The 22,999-nt window shown below is 46.6% G+C and overlaps 2 protein-coding genes across 2 annotated transcripts in view; one reads left to right on the forward strand and one right to left on the reverse strand.

Moving 5' to 3' along the window:
- Positions 1-10,639, reverse strand: part of LOC137541901 (uncharacterized) — a 71,616-nt gene extending 60,977 nt beyond the window's left edge. Inside the window, exon 1 of the mRNA XM_068263477.1 lies at positions 10,534-10,639. The gene's annotated coding sequence lies outside the window, so the exon portion shown is untranslated. The remainder of the gene's footprint in view (positions 1-10,533) is intronic.
- Positions 10,640-10,669: 30 nt separating this feature from the next.
- Positions 10,670-22,999, forward strand: part of PSMC5 (proteasome 26S subunit, ATPase 5) — a 30,252-nt gene continuing 17,922 nt past the window's right edge. Inside the window, exons 1-3 of the mRNA XM_068263478.1 lie at positions 10,670-10,778; positions 19,521-19,592; positions 19,737-19,806. Of these exons, the coding sequence (XP_068119579.1) occupies positions 10,728-10,778; positions 19,521-19,592; positions 19,737-19,806 (193 nt within the window). The 5' untranslated portion in view covers positions 10,670-10,727. The remainder of the gene's footprint in view (positions 10,779-19,520; positions 19,593-19,736; positions 19,807-22,999) is intronic.

The raw sequence follows: 22,999 nt of genomic DNA on the forward strand, positions 1-22,999 counted from the left end.
GCGCGCGCGTGCCGCGCTACGTCGACAGCCTTCGCCGCCAACACTTGCGCCGCGCCACGCAACGCACATAGGCACTGAACGCCAGACCCCCATTCCTGGGACCCCGACGACCCCCGCCAGGATGTCTGCCGGCATTCGTGTGTACCAGCCGCCACGTCTGGACAGGTAACTGACCGTGACAATGCCCCCCCCCAAGGAGCATCCTCCGGATGCCAACCGTAATTGGTTTACCCGGGAACTTGGCATAAAATTCCTTCAACAGTTCAGGTGCATGCATATTGGAAGCTGGTTCCCAGGTATTCTCTTCTGGGCCATAGCCCTTCCATTTTACCAAGAACTGTAACCGACTACCCCTCTTCCTTGAATCCAAGACTTGTTCCACCTCAAACTCCTCTTCACCATCCACCAGCACAGGAGGTGGGGGTGGAATGATTAGGTCAGGAAAGGGATCTTCCTCCACAGGTTTCAGTAAGGCTACATGAAAAACAGGATGAATTTTTAGATTCTGGGGTAACTCCAGTTCATAGGCCACTTGACTGATCTTCTTTTTTACAGGAAATGGTCCAACGAACTTAGGCCCCAATTTTTTGGAAGGACATGACAATTTCAGGTTTGTCGTAGATAACCAGACTAGATCTCCTATCTTGAAATCCAGATTACCCCTCCTGTGACGATCCGCTTTCTTCTTGAATGCTTCCTGGGCGGCTGTCATGGTTTGTTGCAATAACTTATTGTTATCAGAGAAAAATTCAATTAATTCAGTAGCAGCAGGTACGGATGATTCTGATATGAGATTTGGCAAGAAAGACAGATGATAGCCATAATTGGCAAAGAATGGCGTCTGTTGAGTAGATGAATGAACCGAGTTATTGTATGAGAATTCAGCCAGCGGAAGAAGATGAACCCAGTTATCTTGAGAGCAGGTAGAAAAACATCTAAGGTACTGTTCAAGAGTCTGGTTGGTACGCTCGGTCTGCCCATTAGATTGTGGGTGATATGCAGAAGAAAAGTGCAGTTGGATGTTCAGTAACTTACACAGGGCTCTCCAAAACTGTGAGGTGAATTGTGTACCCCTGTCTGAAATGATGTCTCCAGGAATTCCGTGTAGCCGAATAATTTCTTTAATAAAGGTACGGGCAGTTGTCTGAGCTGACGGAGTGTTCTGCATAGGCACAAAATGTGCCATCTTCGATAAACGATCCACCACTACAAAAATTGTATTGTAGCTGTCGGACTCAGGTAGTTCGACAATAAAGTCCATAGATGTGGAGAGCCATGGCCTCAATGGTACTGGAAGAGGGTTTAGAAGCCCCCAAGGTCTAAGTCTAGTTCCTTTGCAACGGTTACAGACCCGGCAAGACGTTACATAAGCTTTACAGTCTTTCCGTAATTCTGGCCACCAGAAATTCCGCCTAAGCAGTTCCTGCGTCTTGCTTACCCCGAAGTGGCCTGCCAACTCGTGATCGTGGCATAACTTAAGCACAGCTGATCGTAATTCCCTAGGGACAAAAATTTTTCCCTCCCATATCCAGAGACCATCCTTCTGTGATAGTGGTATCTTAATCTCTTCAGGATGAACAGGTACGGCCTGACGGATCTGGTTAACTAGTTCTGGCTGTAGCATCAAAAAATTTTGGCTAGACAACACTGTATCCATAACTGGTTGGACCTCATCATCAGGGAACATTCGTGACAAAGCGTCAGGTTTAGTGTTCTTCGATCCGGGTCGATAAGTAATATGAAATGTAAATCGAGTAAAAAAAAGAGCCCATCTGGCTTGCCTAGGATTTAGACGTCTGGCGGTCTTGAGGTACTCCAGATTCCGATGGTCGGTATAAATCAGTATTGGGTGAGATGCTCCCTCTAGTAGGTATCTCCACTCTTCTAGAGCATCCTTAATGGCCAATAGTTCCCTGTCTCCCACATCATAGTTCTTCTCAGACAGGGACAACTTCCGGGAATAAAATGCCACTGGGTGGAGCAACACTTTTGGACCCCTCCTTTGTGAAAGTACTGCCCCTACTGCGGTTTCGGATGCGTCCACTTCCAAGACAAAAGGTAAAGCTGGATCTGGATGTTTGAGTATCGGGGCAGAGGTAAAGTAAAGTTTCAATTTATCAAAGGCTTCCTGAGCTTCTCCAGTCCATTTGAAAGGTTTCTGTTGCTGAGTGAGTTGTGTAATTGGTAGGACTATGGCTGAGAAGTTTCTGATAAATCTACGGTAAAAGTTTGCGAATCCTATAAATCTTTGAACCGCTTTTCTATTCGTAGGAGCTGGCCAATCTAAAATAGCTTGAATCTTTTGAGGATCCATGATGAAGCCATTGGCAGAGATGATGAGCCCCAGAAACTGAATCGATTCCTGTTCAAACTGACATTTTTCTGCTTTTACATAAAGTTGATGAATCCTAAGTCGTGCTAGGACCTGTGAAACTTGGTGACGATGTATTTCTAAGGAAGGAGAGAAGATTAGGATGTCATCCAAATAAACGATGATGAATCGATCCAGAAAATCCTTTAACACGTCATTAATGAAATATTGGAAGGTTGCCGGAGCGTTGCACAGGCCGAAGGGCATAACTAGATACTCAAAATGTCCGTATCGGGACCTGAAAGCCGTCTTCCATTCATCTCCTGTTCTTATTCTTATCAAATTATACGCCCCTCTCAGATCGAGTTTTGTAAAAATCTTGGCTTCACGTAGCTTTTGAAATAGCTCTGGAATCAATGGTAACGGGTAGCGATTCTTAATGGTGACTTTATTAAGCTCTCTATAATCAATGCACGGACGAAGTGTTTTATCTTTTTTCTCCACAAAGAAGATGCCTGCCCCTGCTGGTGAGGTCGATGGCTGGATAAATCCTTTTCTTAAGTTTTCTTCAATATACTGTTTTAACACTTTCTGTTCAGGTTCTGATAATGGAAACATCTTGCTAAACGGGACAGCTGCCCCAGGAATCAAGTCAATTGGACAGTCATAGGGACGATGAGGAGGTAGCAGATCAGCCCCTTTTTCGTCAAACACATCCAAAAAATCGTGATATTGTTCTGGAATAAGTTGCTGCAAAGGTGAGATACACAGTAGAGGTCCAGTGGGATTGCAGATTGTCTTAATACAATGATCTTTACAGTAAGGAGAAGAGAAACTAACTTCCCCAGTAATCCAATTGATCAATGGGTTATGTGCTTTTAACCACGGTAAACCCAAAATAATAGGGTACAGAGGAGAGGCCACTAGGTCAACCTTGAGTAACTCCCGATGATTCATCAGACTGAAGGTGTTGATCAATGTGGTTTCCAAGGTAACAGGCCCAGAACTGATTGATGATCCATCTGCCAAATGGATATGGAGTGGTTCCTTACGGGATTGAATTGGGATTTGATGTTGAGTGGCAAATGAAATGTCCATGAAGCAGCTGCAAGCTCCTGAATCGATTATAGCGGTAATATTAAGGTTTCTTCCTGGAAGCTGTAACAAGATGGGAATAGAAAAATGGTTATTCTCGAAAGTAACCGAGGTAGAATATGATGTCTTATAAGTAGATTCCTTACCCAATGGTCGGACTGGACATGACTGGATAAAGTGTCCCGAGGCTCCGCAATAGAAACAAAGGTTATTTTGTCTTCTTCGTGCTCTTTCTTCGGTGGTTAAGGCTGACCGGATGACTCCTAACTGCATGGGTTCCGGCTGATCTGCAGAAGCAGCAACAGTAGGTGAAGCGGACGTCACAGGGGGTGCTGAAGTAGGAACAAAGAAAGACCGTGAGGATCCTGCTGTAGATCTTTCCAACTGTCTCTCCCGAAATCTCCGGTCAATCTGTAAGGCCGATATGATCAGCGCATCCAATGTTGCAGGTACTCCAACCCGTGCCAGTTCATCCTTAAGACTTTCCGATAATCCCAAACGATATTGGTGACGTAATGCAGACTCATTCCACTCCGTATCCGATGCCAAACAGCGGAATTCTGACGTGTACTCCTCTACCGTTCGTCTACCCTGTCGTAGATTACTCAAGGCTGTTTCTGCCGTTACACTGCGTTGTGGGTCATCATAGAGAAGGGCCATGGCCGCAAAGAGTTCCGCAGTAGAATTCAAACAAGGATGCTTCTTATCAATTAGCTGATGAGCCCATGACTGAGGTTCTCCAGATAACAGGGAGACAATAAATCCCACTTGAGTTTCTTCTGAAGCAAACGTGCGAGGTTGCAATGAAAAATATAATTGACAAGAGTGTTGAAAAGCGCGGAACTTGCCACGGTTTCCAGAAAAACGTTCCGGAATCGGCACTCGTGGTTCCGGGGCATAAGTCAGAGGGGCTGGAGTTACATTGACCGGTGCTGATGCAGGGACGGGTTGAGCCACAGCAGGGGCAGGTAATTGCTGAATAGGAGCAGGATTCGCATTGGTCATAGCGTCGAGTTGTCCCTGAAGTCGTTGGTGTCCCGCTTGAAGCTCCTTAATAGCATCGGTTAATGTGGACATCTGGTTGCATAGGGTAGTCAGGACGTTTGCTGCCTCAGTGGTATCCATTTTGTGGCTGTAGTATTCTGTGACGTACCTCCAGAGTAGGATACCGTTGAGCTGAGAGCAGCAACCCTTGCAACTAGTCAACTGTTCACCCTGGAGTTGAAACAGGGATTCCCAGTAGACAAGGGGCAGGAGTGCTCGCGACACTGATGGCGTGGCGCCGAAACGCGTGACCAAGTTAGCGACGTGGCACTCCCGCGGACCAAGTCGGGTGGTGCAATGACTTGGTGATCCGAGGAACCTGTAAGTGAGGCAAGCAGAGAGGTTAGTTCCACCGGCGAAGGTCGGCAACAAGACAGGTCTTGGGACAGGCAGAGAGTCGGCAACAGGACAGGTTCTCAGACAAGCAGTGGTCGGCAACAGAGCGGGTAGTCGTACGGAGCAATAGTCGGCAACGGAGCGGCAGTCAGACAAGCCAGGATCAGCATCCAAGAGGTTAACGGGCAGAACAAAGTTCACACACATGAGTACATACAACAAGCTGCAATACTACAGCACTGGTCGCTTGCACTCTCCAGACTGAAATAGGCCGTTTGGCGCGAATGGCATGACGCGTCACGCACGCACGCGCACACGCAAGCGTGCCCGCGCGCATGCGCAACGCGCCCGCAACCCGGAATTGCACATAACAGACCCCTAATGCGCACGCGCGTGCCGCGCTACGTCGACAGCCTTCGCCGCCAACGCTTGCGCCGCGCAACGTACATAGGCACTGAACGCCAGACCCCCATTCCTGGGACCCCGACGACCCCCGCCAGGATGTCTGCCGGCATTCGTGTGTACCAGCCGCCACGTCTGGACAGGTAACTGACCGTGACAACTGCGCAGGAGCGTAACTATAGACTCTACAAGGGATGCATCCACAGGGGGGCCAGAAGCTGCAGGGGGCCCCGTGGGGGGAGATTTTTCTGTTCCTTCTCCTGAAAATATGACAACTAAGGGTGCAGAAAGAAAAAAACCTTCTGCTCTCTGCACAATTGTTCTAATGACTGCATCTGCAGTGAGCCTGTCGTCCGAAAACGAGACTAGCTAGCTCGGGGGCCAGATGGTCCGTGAGTGACTGCGAGGGCACGAGACGGCTGCAGGGGGCTGGTAGAAGCCCCAGGTGAGTAAAACTAATTTTTTATTCCAGGCTTAAACATCCCTTTAACTATGTATTCATTTATTGTATGTACTCTTTTAATTGCGCAGCTTCATGGTAGATACCATATATATAAGGCAGGGGTCTCAAACTCAATTTACCTGGGGGCCGCAGGAGGCAAAGTCAGGGTGAGGCTGGGCCGCATAAGGAATTTCACAATCAGCAGCTCCCCCCCCCCCCCCCCTTTCCCTTGCATTGATTTTTATTTCAAAATAAAATTGACACTGAAGCAAACTATTTTGCCTATTTTACCTTATAGTTCGCTTCAGTGCTCCCATTACAAATAATCCGCCGTTTCCCCGCTGCAAGGCGAAGGCTGCAGAGCCCCCAAATCGCCCCGGGGGGCAATCCGCTGGCATTTCCTGGAAGGGGCAGAGCTTTCAGCTTCAGCTCTGCCCCTCCTGATGTGAATCGCGGCGCATCGTCACCCCTGCCCGCCCCTCCCACTCTTCCTTCACAGAGAGGGGCGGGGAGAGGTGGCGATCCATGCGGCGATTGACGTCAGGAGGGGCAGAGCTGAAGCTGAAAGCTCTGCCCCTTGTAGGTAATGCCGGCGGATTGCCCCCCGGGCAATTTGGGGGCTCTGCAGCCCTCGTTTAGCGGCGGGGATGCGGCGGATTACTTGGGAGCACTGAAGCGAACTATAAGGAAGCTTTTGCCAGCGCGGGACACAAAATATTGTATCGAGGGCCGCAAATGGCCCGCGGGCCGCGAGTTTGAGACCCCTGACATAAGGTGTGTGTACACACGTGTAATTTCCCCTTGTGTCACCCAATAGGATCGAAAATATAGCTGCAGGGTCCCTATGCTGTACAGACATGTCGCTATTTTTATTTATTTATTGTATTTATAAAGCATCAACATATTACACAGCGCTGGACATTAGTTAAAGGGGAACTGAGGAGAGAGTCTGTCATGTTTATTTCCTTTTAATCAATACCAGTTGCCTGGCAGCCCTGCTGGTCTATTTCTCTGCAGTAGTATCTGATTAAAACCAGAAACAAGCATGCAGCTAGTCTTGTCAGATTAGACTTATAAGTCTGAACCACTGAAACACCTGATCTGCTGCATGCTTGTTCAGGGGCTATGGCTAATAGTATTAGAGGCAGAGGATCAGCAAGGCTGCCAGGCAACTGGTATTGTCTAAAAGGAAATAAACATGACAGACTCCATATACCTCTCTCTTCAGTTCCCCTTTAAGGTTACAAACAATATTTAGTTGTTACATACAGCAATAAGACAATACAGGAATACAAGAAAAACCAGATCACCCAGGACAGTATGAGTACAAAGTAATGCTTAGTCAGGCACTGGATGGGAAGCATGGAGATTAAGCAAGTTGAGCTCACTCAGATCTATAGGATGGGTGTACAGTAATGGAGGTGCATGATCAGGTAGGACACAAAAGGAGGAGGACCCTGTCCCGAAGGCTTACAATCTAGAGGGAGAGGTAGGGACACGAAAGGTAGGGGACCAGAGTTCAGCTGCGGGTTTAGAGCACTAGTGAGGGGTGGTAGGCCAGAGTGAAAAGGTGAGTTTTGAGGGCCTTAAAGATGTTGAAGGAGGGGGCTGTCCTAATTGGTGGAGGTAGGAAGTTCCATAGTGTTGGAGCAGCTCTTGAGAAGTCCTGGAGGCGTGCATGGGATTGGGTGATGCGGAGGCGGTCAGACTAAGTTCATTGGAGGAGCGGAGTGAGGAATTAGGTGTGTACCTCTGAGTAAGATTGTAAATGTAGGTTGGACAGGTTTTGTGGACAGATTTATAGGTCAAATACAGTATTTTGAATCTGATTCTAGACTGGATAGGAAGCCAGTGGAGGAATTCACAGAGGGGAGCCACCGTGGTGGAGCGATGGGAGGAGTGGATAATTCTGGCTGCCGCATTCATGATGGACTGCAGTGGGGCAATTCGTGTCATAGGGAGACCAGACAGAAGGGCATTGCAGTAGTCAAGGCGGGAAATTATGAGGGCATGGAATGGATGAGGAATTTAGTGGTAGCAGAGGTCAGAAAAGGGCGGATTTCGCAGATGTTACTAAGATGTCGCTAAGCATTTTGTGTCTATAAATAAATGAGGTAAAATGACAGCACCAGGAACAACAGAGTGGCTTTCATGGGCGGGTAATAGGGGCGGCAATAGAGAGACACAGGCATGTCATTGTGCACATGACATGCCTCTGGGTCCTATTAAGATTTAAATATTCCTCCTCGGGTTCTCTTTAAAGTGAACCTAAACTGAAAGGGATATGGGTGTTTCCTTTTAAACAATACCAGTTGCTGGCAGTCCTGCTGATCTCTTTGGTTGCAGTAGAGGATGAATCACAGACCTGAAACAAGCATGCAGCTAATCCAGTCTGACTTCAGTCAGAGCAACTGATCCGCATGCTTGTTCAGGGGCTGTGGCTAAAAGTATTAGATACACAGGATCAGCAGGAGAGTCAGGCAACTGGTATTATTTTAAAAGGAAAAAAAAACATATCCTTCTCAGTTTAGGTTCCCTTTAACAGCATGTCTTTGCCAAACAGCACTGGTTACATAGTCATTTTGGTTGAAAAAAGACATACGTCCATCGAGTTCAACCAGTATTAAGTACAACACCAGCCTGCTCCCTCACTGATGTCTGCAGTACTAATGAGAGACCTTCCTGCCATTTCTCCTCTCCCACTAGGATTGTCTTGTGTCTCTACCTCTTTACCCCTCCCCCCTTCAGCTCACAATCTAATCGTATCATAGTCTAATGGCCAGCTTTTGGACAGACTCCCCCCCCCCCCCCCCCCCCCCCAACCCAAAAGGAAAAATCATGTGTGGGGCCTGAGAACACCCCACCCCCCAGATAACTTCATGTGTGGGGACTGAGAGCAACCCCTTCCTCAAGTAACATCATGAGTGGGCCTGAGGGCTGGGCCGAAGAGCAACTCCCCCCCCCCCCACCTAAGGTAAAGTCATGTGTGGGGCCGGAGAGCAAACCCACCCTCCCCCACCAGGTAACATCATGAGACCTGAGAGCAATTCCCCTGGCAGGTAACATCATGTGTGGGGCCTGAGGGCTGGGCCGAAGAGCAACTCTCCCCCACACCTCAGGTAACGTCATGTGTGGGGCCTGAGAGCAAACCCACCCTCCCCCACCAGGTAACATCATGAGACCTGAGAGCAATTCCCCTGGCAGGTAACATCATGTGTGGGGCCCGGGACCCCCCCCCTCCAGATAACTTCATGTGTGGGGCCTGAGAGCATCACTCCTCCATCAGGTAACCTGTACATATACGCTGCACAACCATTGAAAATGTATAAACAATCAATCTTTATTATGCCACAATGAAAACAAAGTTAAAAACACTTAAAACCCCATCAAGGGATGAGCTACTCCACGCCTCCCTCCAACTGGATATATCGCTGCTCCTCTCTGCAACGCGGACCCGGTGTAGCATTACAGCCCACTGTGGCCCTCCTTTTTTATCTTTTCCTTTGTTATGCTTGCTATATCATCCATACCCATGCCATTTGTCACTTGCTGATGTTGTCATCAGCATATACCTTTACACTCTAGCAATTGACGTTGGTGTCACTTTTATTGTTCATGGGCACTGGCACTTATAGGCACTAGTCACTAGTCACTAGTATACTAGACTCGAGTCTTTATCATGTATCTGGGGCTCATTTGAACCCCAGGTTATGTGGCGCAGCGCAGGTATTTATCACATGTGAGGTGAGGCGTGTTATTTAATGTTTGACATTATCAGGTGTCTGACTTTGTTTCCCTTGATGGGTTTTTAAGTGTTTTTAACCTTGTTTTCATTGTGGCATAATAAAGATTGATTGTTTATACATTTTCAATGGTTGTGCAGCGTATATGTACAGGTTGCTTTCCTCTCTAATTCATTTCTGCTTTGGTTTTCCTATACTTGCACGCCCTGACATCTTGGAGTGCAGATGTTGCTTCCCTAGTACTTTTACTCCTCCACCAGGTAACATCATGAGGCCTGGAGCAAACCCCCTACCCCACCAGGTAAAATCATGTTTGGTGCCTGAGAACAAACCCCTTCTTCCTGCAGGAGAGAGCAGCGGACCAATCAGAGCCCGTTATTGCTGTGAGCCAGGGGTGAGAATTTTCCTTGCCGAGAATCCTAATCACTCCCGCTGATCACGGCAAAATATGTGCTTGTAAACTAGTGGATATTGTGAACACATCGCACCTCAAATCTTCACAAAGTGAAAAACTCAGAAATGCACACGCCACAACGTATGCTTTTCTGCACTGACAATTGTGCCCCCAGCCTTATCTGTGTGATTGAAGTCAATCCGGCCAAATGCACATTCCCTGCAGAAAAAAAAAAATCACCTTTTCCTGCAGACACAGGTGTGATTCCTCCCAAGTGCTCCACTTATGGAAAAGTCCCATTTTGTGCTATTTTTTCTTTATAAATTGTCCCTGGGCGTTGCATGTTAATGGAAACCTGAGGTGAGGGGAACAAGATGGAGGCTGACATATTTATTTCATTTTAAACAATGCAAGATACCTGGCTGCCCAGCTGATCCTCTGCCGTAAATACTTTTAGCCATTAACCCTGAAAAAGCATGCAGCAGATCATGTGTAGTGAATGAAGTGTGACTGGCCTAGCAGCATGCTTGTTTCAGGTGTGTGTCACCAGACACTACTGATGCATGAAAGATCAACAAGGCTGCCAGGCAACTGGCATTATTTAAATATGGCAACCTTGAGTCTTCATGTCCCTCTCACCTCAGGTTCCCTATTTATAGACGCCCTCTAATGTCACATAAGCATAAGCTGCTCGTGTGTACTGCAAAGTGTCTATGGAGATTTCAGAGGACATAGCAGCACATAAATAAACACAAGCGATCCTTACTTCATATTTTGCCTGCACTCTGAGGCGTCACGCTGTCTGTCACGTATTTGCTTCTGTCTGGAACCTCAGGGCGGCGCTACGTACGTGCGGTGGACGATCTGTGCGGAGACATGTCTATGGTCAGAGAGGGAAGTACGTCGCAAAGTGTGTGCTGATGGTTCACTTCCGGCCCTGAGTCACGGTGAGGTAAAGAAATGGCTCCGCCGGGCGATTACAAGATGCCGGGGGACGGCGGCGAGGTCCGGGTAAGCGGCCTTCACTTCCATAGGACTGCAGTGTGCTTCATGCTGTGTCATTATTACTAATGTATGTTTCCTGACTGATCTCTGTGGCCGCTGCTCATACTGTGTGTATTCCTAGCCTTCTGTATTACTGTATGTCTGCCCACACTGCATTACTATATGTCTGCCCACTGCATTACTATATGTCTGCCCACTGCATTACTATATGTCTGCCCACTGCATTACTATATGTCTGCCCACTGCATTACTATATGTCTGCCCACTGCATTACTATATGTCTGCCCACTGCATTACTATATGTCTGCCCACTGCATTACTATATGTCTGCCCACTGCATTACTATATGTCTGCCCACTGCATTACTATATGTCTGCCCACTGCATTACTATATGTCTGCCCACTGCCCACACTGTATTACTACCGGTATATGTCTGCCCACTGTCCACACTATATTATTATAAGTCTGCCCACTGTCCACACTATATTATAGGTCTGCCCACTGTCCACACTATATTATTATAGGTCTGCCCACTGTCCACACTGTATGTGTGTATATATATATATATATATATATATATATATATATATATATATTTCTGTCCACACTATTTCTATATGTCTGCCCACTGTCCACACTATTTCTATATGTCTGCCCACTGTCCACACTATTTCTATATGTCTGCCCACTGTCCACACTATTTCTATATGTCTGCCCACTGTCCACACTATTTCTATATGTCTGCCCACTGTCCACACTGTATTTCTATATGTCTGCCCACTGTCCACACTGTATTTCTATATGTCTGCCCACTGTCCACACTGTATTTCTATATGTCTGCCCACTGCCCACACTGTATTCCTATATGTTTTCTGACTGCTCACACTGTATTCCTATATGTCTGCCCACACTGTATTCCTCTGTCTATCCACTTCCCACGCTCTATTCCTATATGTCTGCTCACTTCCCATGCTCTATTCTTATGATTGCCCATGCTGTATTCCTATATATCTGCCCACCCTTTATTCCTATATGTCTGCCCACTTCCCATGCTGTATTCCTATATGTCTGCCCACACTGTATTCCTATATGTTTGCTAATACTATAATTCTATATGTTTGCCCACGCGGTATTCCTATATGTTTGCCCACGCGGTATTCCTATATGTTTGCCCTCACTGTGTTCCTATATGTATGCTAACTGCCCACAATGTATTCCTATATGTCTGCCCATTTCCCACACTTATATATAGGAAAGGGACAGCTATTGTTAGATAAGGCACAGTAGTGACCTATGAATGATGCACAAAGTACACAGTGTGAGTTGTGGACACACAAAGGAATACAATGTGGACACACACGGCAGATATACAGAAATAAATTTAAAAAAAACAAAACTGCGCTTATGGAAAAAATGCAACAATACGTGGAGCGCACTGAAAAAATGACAATACTGTAAATTGCCTATAAGATCAGATGCACACAAAGTTCTGCAGCGCTCACGGCTCAAACCAAAACAAGTTCAGTTCAATAGAATAACCATCCAGTAGTTATGTTCAGATCAACCGACCGAGTGTCCCAGAACTTCAACCGACTCCTTGATCACTTGGCCAACACATCATATAAAAAAATGAAAAGAAAGAGCACATAGCGTAATCCAGTAATCACATATTGCCCATCACCATTCAAAAGGTGATGGTGAACGCTCCCCCCAATGCGCCTGCACTCACCCAGTCAGCCTGCAACCAATCCGGAGGTCTGGATATATGGCATAAACAGGGGATATGGCAGGTCTCACTTCCAGTTAGGATACAATCTAAAACTTAAAACAGCGTCAGATAGCGTAAAACCTTTTACTATCTTTAAAAAGTACAAGAATTGCACTCACAAGTGTTGAAGATCAAATGGCGTTTAGGTACATATGTAAATTGCAGTCCCGGGTAGCCGCTCACAAACGCTGCCTCAGACCCTCACGTCCTGTAGCTTCCTCGTTCTGGTGGTCACGGGCGGAGCTAAGTCATGTGACCGGCAGACTTGGGTGAGTGCGGGCGCATTGGGGGGAGTGTGTCCCTGCACGAGGTGGTGTTCACAATCACTTTTTGAATGGTGATGGGCAATATGTGATTATTGGATTACGCTATGTGCCCTTTCTTTTCATTTTTTATATGACGTGTTGGCCAAAGCGATCAAGGAGTCGGTTGAAGTTTTGGGACACTCAGTCGGTTAATCTGAACATAACTACTGGATGGCGATTCTATTGAACTGAACTTGTTTTGGTTTGAGCCGTGAGCGCTTCTGAACTTTGTGAGGAATACAGTGTGGGAAGTGGGCAGACATGTAGGAATACAGCGTGGGAAGTGAGCAGACGTGTAGGAATGCAGCGTGGGAAGTGGGCAGGCGTGTAGGAATGCAGCGTGGGAAGTGGGCAGGCGTGTAGGAATGCAGTGTGGGAAGTGGGCAGGCATGTAGGAATGCAGCGTGGGAAGTGGGCAGACATGTAGAATTGCAGCGTGGGAAGTGGGCAGGCATGTAGGAATGCAGCGTGGGAAGTGGGCAGACATGTAGAATTGCAGCGTGGGAAGTGGGCAGACATGTAGGAATACAGGGTGGGAAGTGGGCAGACATGTCGGAATACAGGGTGGGAAGTGGGCAGACATGTCGGAATACAGGGTGGGAAGTGGGCAGACATGTAGGAATACAGGGTGGGAAGTGGGCAGACATGTCGGAATACAGGGTGGGAAGTGGGCAGACATGTCGGAATACAGGGTGGGAAGTGGGCAGACATGTCGGAATACAGGGTGGGAAGTGGGCAGACATGTCGGAATACAGGGTGGGAAGTGGGCAGACATGTAGGAATACAGGGTGGGAAGTGGGCAGACATGTCGGAATACAGGGTGGGAAGTGGGCAGACATGTCGGAATACAGGGTGGGAAGTGGGCAGACATGTAGGAATACAGGGTGGGAAGTGGGCAGACATGTAGGAATACAGGGTGGGAAGTGGGCAGACATGTAGGAATACAGGGTGGGAAGTGGGCAGACATGTAGGAATACAGGGTGGGAAGTGGGCAGACATGTAGGAATACAGGGTGGGAAGTGGGCAGACATGTAGGAATACAGGGTGGGAAGTGGGCAGACATGTAGGAATACAGGGTGGGAAGTGGGCAGACATGTAGGAATACAGGGTGGGAAGTGGGCAGACATGTAGGAATACAGGGTGGGAAGTGGGCAGACATGTAGGAATACAGGGTGGGAAGTGGGCAGACATGTAGGAATACAGGGTGGGAAGTGGGCAGACATGTAGGAATACAGGGTGGGAAGTGGGCAGACATGTAGGAATACAGGGTGGGAAGTGGGCAGACATGTAGGAATACAGGGTGGGAAGTGGGCAGACATGTAGGAATACAGGGTGGGAAGTGGGCAGACATGTAGGAATACAGGGTGGGAAGTGGGCAGACATGTAGGAATACAGGGTGGGAAGTGGGCAGACATGTAGGAATACAGGGTGGGAAGTGGGCAGACATGTAGGAATACAGGGTGGGAAGTGGGCAGACATGTCGGAATACAGGGTGGGAAGTGGGCAGACATGTCGGAATACAGGGTGGGAAGTGGGCAGACATGTCGGAATACAGGGTGGGAAGTGGGCAGACATGTCGGAATACAGGGTGGGAAGTGGGCAGACATGTAGGAATACAGGGTGGGAAGTGGGCAGACATGTCGGAATACAGGGTGGGAAGTGGGCAGACATGTCGGAATACAGGGTGGGAAGTGGGCAGACATGTCGGAATACAGGGTGGGAAGTGGGCAGACATGTCGGAATACAGGGTGGGAAGTGGGCAGACATGTCGGAATACAGGGTGGGAAGTGGGCAGACATGTCGGAATACAGGGTGGGAAGTGGGCAGACATGTCGGAATACAGGGTGGGAAGTGGGCAGACATGTCGGAATACAGGGTGGGAAGTGGGCAGACATGTCGGAATACAGGGTGGGAAGTGGGCAGACATGTCGGAATACAGGGTGGGAAGTGGGCAGACATGTCGGAATACAGGGTGGGAAGTGGGCAGACATGTCGGAATACAGGGTGGGAAGTGGGCAGACATGTCGGAATACAGGGTGGGAAGTGGGCAGACATGTCGGAATACAGGGTGGGAAGTGGGCAGACATGTCGGAATACAGGGTGGGAAGTGGGCAGACATGTCGGAATACAGGGTGGGAAGTGGGCAGACATGTCGGAATACAGGGTGGGAAGTGGGCAGACATGTCGGAATACAGGGTGGGAAGTGGGCAGACATGTCGGAATACAGGGTGGGAAGTGGGCAGACATGTCGGAATACAGGGTGGGAAGTGGGCAGACATGTCGGAATACAGGGTGGGAAGTGGGCAGACATGTCGGAATACAGGGTGGGAAGTGGGCAGACATGTCGGAATACAGGGTGGGAAGTGGGCAGACATGTCGGAATACAGGGTGGGAAGTGGGCAGACATGTCGGAATACAGGGTGGGAAGTGGGCAGACATGTCGGAATACAGGGTGGGAAGTGGGCAGACATGTCGGAATACAGGGTGGGAAGTGGGCAGACATGTCGGAATACAGCGTGGGAAGTGGGCAGACATGTAGGAATACAGGGTGGGAAGTGGGCAGACATGTAGGAATACAGGGTGGGAAGTGGGCAGACATGTAGGAATACAGGGTGGGAAGTGGGCAGACATGTAGGCGCATACGGCTTGTGCCTGCACAGCAGAGCGGACCTGATTGGACTCGGCTATTTCCTTTGGAGTCTGAGCGGAGAGACACTGCTGCGCATGTGCACATGCTGACAAACAACCAACCAGGAGGTCCTCAGAGGTCGGCAGCGCTAGATCCCCTCTACTGAGGAGGGAAGGGGGATCCAGAAGCTTCCACCACTCAGGGCTTGTTTCCACTGTTGCGACGCGATTTCGTCCGCATTCCGACGCTTGTAAAAACGCATGCGGATGCGTTTCCACATGCGTTTTTACCCGCAATTTCGCCTGCGATTTCGCATGGCAGGGTGCCATGCGAAATTAACCATGACACTGCCAGGGCTAAATAAAATTGAAAAAGGTGCGAAATCGCGGGTAAAAACGCATGTAACAAACGCATGCGTTTTTACTATTAAATACATTAGCGGCGATTCGCACGGATTCCCGACGCAGGCGTCGTTGGCTCTTTTGTGCGTTTTTTTCACGCTGAAAAAAACGCACCTCAACAACGCTACAGTGGAAACAGGCCCATCCACTTGTATTACATGTGCGGATCTGCATGCGTTGGACGCATGCAGATTCGCGATAGTGGAAACGAGCCCTCAAAGTATGTAACCCCCAGGAGCTTTTTTTTTTTACACAGATTCCATTGAAGCCATAGACCCTGAAAAAGCATTAGATGTTTTACTAAAAGGACACCTGAAATGAGAGGGATATGGAGGCTGGAATATTTATTTCCTCTGTGAAAAATGCACTTTGCCTGGCAGTCCTACTGATCATCTGCCTCTAAGGTCTGGTAACATTTGAATTGGTCGACTTGTACCACTTCTATGTAGTATGAGAGCTTACCTAAACATTCTGTTCATATTCTTCACAATCTGTTGTCTCTCATACTACATGGTGGTGGTAAAATTGGCCACTGGTTGGCCTATCAAAATTGAATGTGTGTACCAGGCTTTACACTTTTTAGCTATAGACCCTGAAGAAGCATGCAGATCAGATGTTTCTGATTGAATTAGGACTGGATTTGCCACATGCTTGTTTCAGGTGTGTGATTCAGATATCACTGCAGCCAAAGAGATCCTCAAAATGCCAGGTACCCTTGTATTGTTAAAGAGAAATCAATATAGCAGCCTCCATATCCCTCTCAGTTCAGGTGTCCTTAGAGTTTGAATGGATTTGCTGCTTGCTTGTGTCAAGTGGGTGATTCAGACACATGAATGATTTTTTTTTTTTTAAAGGAAATAAATATGGCAGCCTCCTTCTCCCTCTCACTTTAGGCATCCTTATAAATGAAAATAATGTGACAACAAAAAATTGTTTGCACTAACTGCAAACATTCCATGCTACTTTCTTGACCTGACAACAGGGCCCTCTGCCCCCATCTAAAGGATTTCATATATCACCAGACACTTATTTACAGGAGAAGAGCACAAATGCTGTATTCTCTTTGCCTGCTCCTGAATTCCTTAGGACACTGTTAACATAATGCAGTTACATTGTGTTGAACAGTTCCTGTAATTGACTGTCCATTAGAGGGGGTTCATAATCTAATGTCCCTAACAATCCTAGTTTGTCTTCCCATAATATTAGATCAGTCAAAAGATCGAGGCTTGGAACCCACTACAAAACGCTATCGCTAATCGCAATTGCTTGCGGTTTGTATGAACGTTTTGTAAGCGATTTCATGAGCGGTTTTTGTTGCGCATTTAAAAAGTGTAATTTTTTGCCAGCAGTTGTGTAGCGACTAGCGTTTTTAATTCTGATTGGTCCTTTTCAATTTAATTTTCATTTTTTTTTTTACAGTGTGCAGTAACTTCAAACCGCTAGCAAAATCGCTCTGTGTAGGTTTTGATTAGCGATTAGGCCAGCGTTTATATACTTTACATTGCAGAATGCTGCATGTCCTGCGTTTTTGCGATTTGGTAATCACAATCGCTCCGGTGCAATTTGGCCGAGCGTTTAGGGAAATTGCTAGCGGTTTGAATCTCTCCCTAAACGCTCAGAAAATCGCTCTAGTGGGTTCCAGCCCTGATACCTTCTTAACACGGACCGTTAACCTAATGTTACCCACTTCCTTGCAGCACTCAATATTGAGTGATTATTAGATCTCAGCAGATAATTGTTTTAATATTAATTGCATTGTTGTTAACAGTAACTTTACTCTGTCAGATGTGGGATAAAACTGTGAAGTTATCTGTCACATAACCCTCTACTGTGCTACCAACCCATTCCTCTCCAGCTCCTGCCTTGTGCGGTTCCTGTGTCTGAAAATTTGATGAGTGGTTATACCTGGCTTGATGTTGTCCAGATGTTTATTAAGAACATGTGTTAACTATACAGATTTGTCTCTATTTGTGGAGGCCTGATGAAGGGTCTATCCCGAAACAATTCGACGTTGTCGCCTCAATTTGCACAACTGCACTAATCCTGATGTTAACAACTGATGCCTTTTTTCCATTCTCTGCTATGGAAAATGTTCCCTGACGGATACTTTTTATAAATCTTTTTGCACAAGTGTTGTCTTCAATAAAAATCTTTTGTATTTTTGCATATAAACTCTTCAAGTTTCTTCAGTTTTTTTTTTTTTGCTACATATATCCTTTTTATTAGTATAAAGTTTATGTAGGTGTTGTGGCTCACTTGAGAGGATATTATCATAATTTCTTTTGTTTCCCTGTATATGGAATATGTGCTACCAACACACTCAGTTAGATAAGAAATGATCTTTCAAGTCAATGTTCGATTGATAAAATTAGCAAACTGGTTGAGATTACATACATTTTTAATAGATATTTCTTTTTTTGCTTTATTGTGTAATCTTTTTTTTTATTATTATTTTAAGAAATGTTTATTGTATATAGCCCCTTACTATACAGTTGTTAGTTAATGTTGCAAGACTATGAGGGTGTTAGCTAAATTGCCTGGAGTTCCGGCCCTCAAGCCAAATCTGGCCATCCGAGCAATTAAATTTGGCTCCCAAGAGTTTTCCATACTTTGCATTGTTTTTGGCCCACTCTAGGCCAAAAACAACCTGGGAAGCTATATTGGAGGTGAAGACCTAGATCACCAGGGAAGCCAAGCCATTTGGAGGAGCGAGGAACAAAGCACGAGACACCAGGGAACAGTAAAGGAGAGGGAGAGCGGTCACTAGACATCAGGGAACTGTATAGGAAGGGGGGGGGGGGGGGGGGGTACTAGACACCAAGAAACTGTGCAGGTAAGGGATGACCACATCAGGGGAGGTAGGACCATTAGACTCTAGGGGACTGTATAGGGGAGGGAGGGGGGACACTAGACACTTGGGAACTATATAAGGGAGGTGGGCTATTAGAGACCAAGGAACTTTATAAGGTAGGGAGATGGCTAATAGACTTAGGCGTTGGCTTGCAACTTGGTTCCAATTTTTCAACTTTGGCTTATTTTGTATTTTGAGTTTGACTTCCCTGATCTAATTAAAAAAAATAAGTTGATGCAAGTTGTAGCTACATAGATTTGTGCAGTGACTATCACAAATGGCTGACAGGACAAAGATGGAAAGGTGTAACTGCTTGACGTATGACTGTTGTTACCCCCAGCGGTTAAGAGCCTAGGCCATAGACTGGAGAATGAACCAGTTGAAATGTTGGTGCCAGCCTACTTTAGGGGACCCAGGAGGAAACCTCATAGGGAACAGTTCTCTAATCACAGAATCCTCTACAGCACAAAGCATTGTGATTGGCTGAGTAGTGTGGGCTTAGTTTACTACAACGTATCTGTAACCCTGCAGTTCGAGAGGGTGCTGTCCACCCAATCACGTTAGGGGAGTTTTCCTGCTGCGTCCCCTAAAGTAGACCAGCACAGAAATGTGTACCTCAGGTAGTTAACTGAAAAGTTCAGCCAAGGCATCAGTACAATAAAACCTGTACATGTAAAAACGGGAGGTTGTCTTCTGTAGCACTGTAAAATAGCCAGAAATTGAACCCCTAAATGCAGACCCTTGTCACTGCTATACAGCTGTCCTTCTGACCCTCTCCTTGTCTCTGTAACAGATGGAAATGGATGAGTCTCGTGGTGGCAGCGGCCTGCGCCAGTATTATTTGTCAAAAATTGAGGATCTGCAGGTAAGGCTGTCTACATTTTAGAGCATGTTTTTTTTTTTTTTTAGTGCTTTGGAAAATGAGAATCAGCCGTGTAATGCTCATGAGAACTTATCAAGGTGTCTTCACTCTACTTTGTATCATATAATTGTGTGCTTTGCTCTACAGCTCGTGGTTAATGACAAAAGTCAGAACTTGAGACGTCTTCAGGCTCAAAGGAATGAGTTGAATGCTAAAGGTGTGTGTTTTGTGTTTTTTGTTTTTAATTTAATAGTCCCATTACAGTAGAATCTCTGATATAGTAAACCTCTGGATATAGTAAACTTTTCCTGGTTCCTTGGTGTTTACTATAAAAGGATTCTATTCTACTTTATACTATACTACTATGTTATTGGGGATATTAGCCCTTTTGTAATACACACTGAGCATTTTAACCCTCTGAAGGCGGCTGTTTTATCTGTGTGGACTTGGTTGTATCTTAATTAACAAAAAGCAAAACAGACTTCACTATAATGAACCATTGTGGTGAAAATACTGCGTGTTTCCCTTAAAGAGAACCCGAGGTGGGTTTGAAGAATATTATCTGCATACAGAGGCTGGATCTGCCTATACAGCCCAGCCTCTGTTGCTATCCCAAACTCCCCTAAGGTCCCCCTGCACTCTGCAATCCCTCATAAATCACAGCCACGCTGCTGACAAGCAGCTTGTCAGAGCTGGCTGTGTTTATCTCTATAGTGTCAGTCTGCTGCTCTCCCCGCCTCCTGCAGAACTCCAGTCCCCGCCTGCATCCCTTCCCTCCCTGCTGATTGGAGGGAAGGGACGGGGGCAGGGACCGGAGCAATGCAGGAGGCGGGGGAGCAGCTGAGACTGACACTACAGATGTAAACACAGCCTCATAGCATGGCTGTGATTTATGAGGGATTGCAGAGTGCAGGGGGACCTTAGGGGGGTTTGGGATAGCAACAGAGGCTGGGCTGTATAGGCAGATCCAGCCTCTGTATGCAGATAACATTCTGTAAACACACCTCGGGTTCTCTTTAAGTACCAGTATTTCAGTTTAAGAACTCTGATATAGTTTTGAATTGTGTAAAAATGAACTTCAAATGTGAAATAATCTGTTTTAAATGACATCTGAACTGAGAGGAATGTTTGTTAATTACCTTGGTTTGTACTATGGTTGTTTTATGCTATGTAAGAAAAGGCATTGTACAAGTACTGCTCCTGCAAAAGTATGCTGCATAAGAGAAAAGGATGTGTGCTCTGATTAGTCAACTCCTGACTTAAATACTGGCTGCCTTAAGTCTATTGACTAATTAAAATGGCAAGGCGTTTGCATGTTGCATTCACTCACCAGAATATGTAGGATCTAAACTATCCACCTGTGCTTCCTGCAGGAATTGGCCCATGCAATATACATTGCATGTCAACAGAATGCCGCGTGTAGGCCGTCTTGTGCCCCCAAGAAATGAAGGGCAGCGCAGACACCCCCACAAGGCATCCATTGCCTGGGAGCGCTGCAACTGCCCTTCAGGGAGGAGGGAGCGAGAGAACATGGCTGGTACACCCCCTGCACATGGCCGGTGCCCAGGGGGGGACCTCCTGCTCAAGTCCCGGTGGTGTAAATTCAGCCCGCCGTGGTCTTAGAGGAATACGTAATTCAGCTTCTAACTATTGCTGGCAGCCAAATCACACTGTTATTATAGTAATTTGGGCTCCGTCTTTTGACAGTGTCAAATTACTGTCAGAGCAACGCTCTAGCGGTAATTCACATTATGGCCTATGGCGGCGCAGGATGTGCCCAAATGTCCATAGCCCACTTTGCCTGTGTAGCATTAGAACCCCCAAAATGATGTTTAAGTAGCAGTGGCACACTCCGGTCATGAATCATCAGTGTGGTTTCTAGAAAGGTCGCCATACACAGGTCAGATTTTTCAATTTGAAGATGGACTCTACCACAAATGCCAGTGCAAAATAATCCATACCCTAACGGGCTAACGGTACACTCAATAAAATATCATATAAATACCCCTAAACAAGTTTGACCAACCATTTTCTAACTTCAACAATCACATTTAGATCAGTCTTGCCTTTAAAAATCGATCAGGTGTTATGAGCCATTTTTTGGGCTTTGCCCTGCACCCAAACTTGCTGGCACCTTAATTACATAAATGCCTTCTGACTGGTCTCCACTTGCAAAAACAAAAAAGCTAGCTCACGCTGATGGTATATTGAGGGTGCTTATCTATGTGAGTGAAACTTAAACTAAGCCCATCTGCACATGTGTGGTTGGAGGGCAATCTGTTTAGTGCGGTATTAAAGAGAACCCGAGGTGGTTCTTGGGAAGGCAGATGGGACACAGAGGCATGTTCTCAGCCTTATGCCATGCCTCCGCTTTGCTATAGCCCCTGAGAATAGCAACAATATTTGTCGCTATCTCAGAGGTAAACGCAGGGGAGAGGGGTGCCAGGGGCATTCCTGCAGGGTTTCCTGAGCTGCCATTGAGCATTTCTTTCTCCCTGGCTGAACCCCTTGCCGCTTTCCCCACCTCCCCGCATGCTGTGAGAAACAGTCTCCATTTGCAGTGTCGTGACCCAGAGGTGATGAAAATGGACCATTGCGTCCCATGGGAGCAGCGGTTCTTGCGGCTACCTGATCCTCTCAGCCCCCCGTATCATGTTCTCTCCTTTTTATTTTTTTATTTTTTTTTAGCCCACCTCAGGCTTTCTTCAAAACCACAGCATGCACTGTCCATAGAGTGTTTACTTCCTGTTTAATGTGCATGTGTGTACATTCCACTCACTGGTGTCCACATAAGTGTCTATTGCAAAGAAATACTCTGTGTGCACACCAAAAACCTCTAGCAGATCCGCAAAACACTAGAGGTTTTTGAAGCAGATTTTCAGAGCGATTCTAGGCATGTTTCGAGAGATTTTCTAAACATGCCTAGCGTTTTTTGGAGCGTTTTTGTTTAGCAGATTTCATATATTGTTACAGTAAAGCTGTTACTGCACAGCTACTGTAACAAAAACGCCTGGAAAACCGCTCTGATCTAGCATTTTCTGAAGCGTTTTTGTGTAGCGGATTTCATATATTTACAGTAAAGCAAACTGGATTTAAGCCCGACAAAGGCTGCAAAGCGAAAGCTTTCTTATTCTTTTTAGTTAGCCAATAAATGGTATCATCTTGATTTAAAACTTACAGTAAAGCTGTTACCGAACAGCTTCTGTAACAAAAACACTTGGAAAACCGCTCTGATCGAGCAATTTTTAGAGCGGTTTTCCACTTTCCTATACTTCAACATTGAGGCAGAAACGCCTCAGAAATCAAAAAAATGCTGCAGCCCACGAGTTTGCGTTTGTGAAAAAAACAAACCGCTCTGGTGTGCACCAGCCCATTGAAATACATTACCGAGCAGTTTTCAAATAGCTAGC

Source organism: Hyperolius riggenbachi, chromosome 12, assembly GCF_040937935.1.
Source record: "Hyperolius riggenbachi isolate aHypRig1 chromosome 12, aHypRig1.pri, whole genome shotgun sequence".
Lineage (NCBI taxonomy): Eukaryota > Metazoa > Chordata > Amphibia > Anura > Hyperoliidae > Hyperolius > Hyperolius riggenbachi.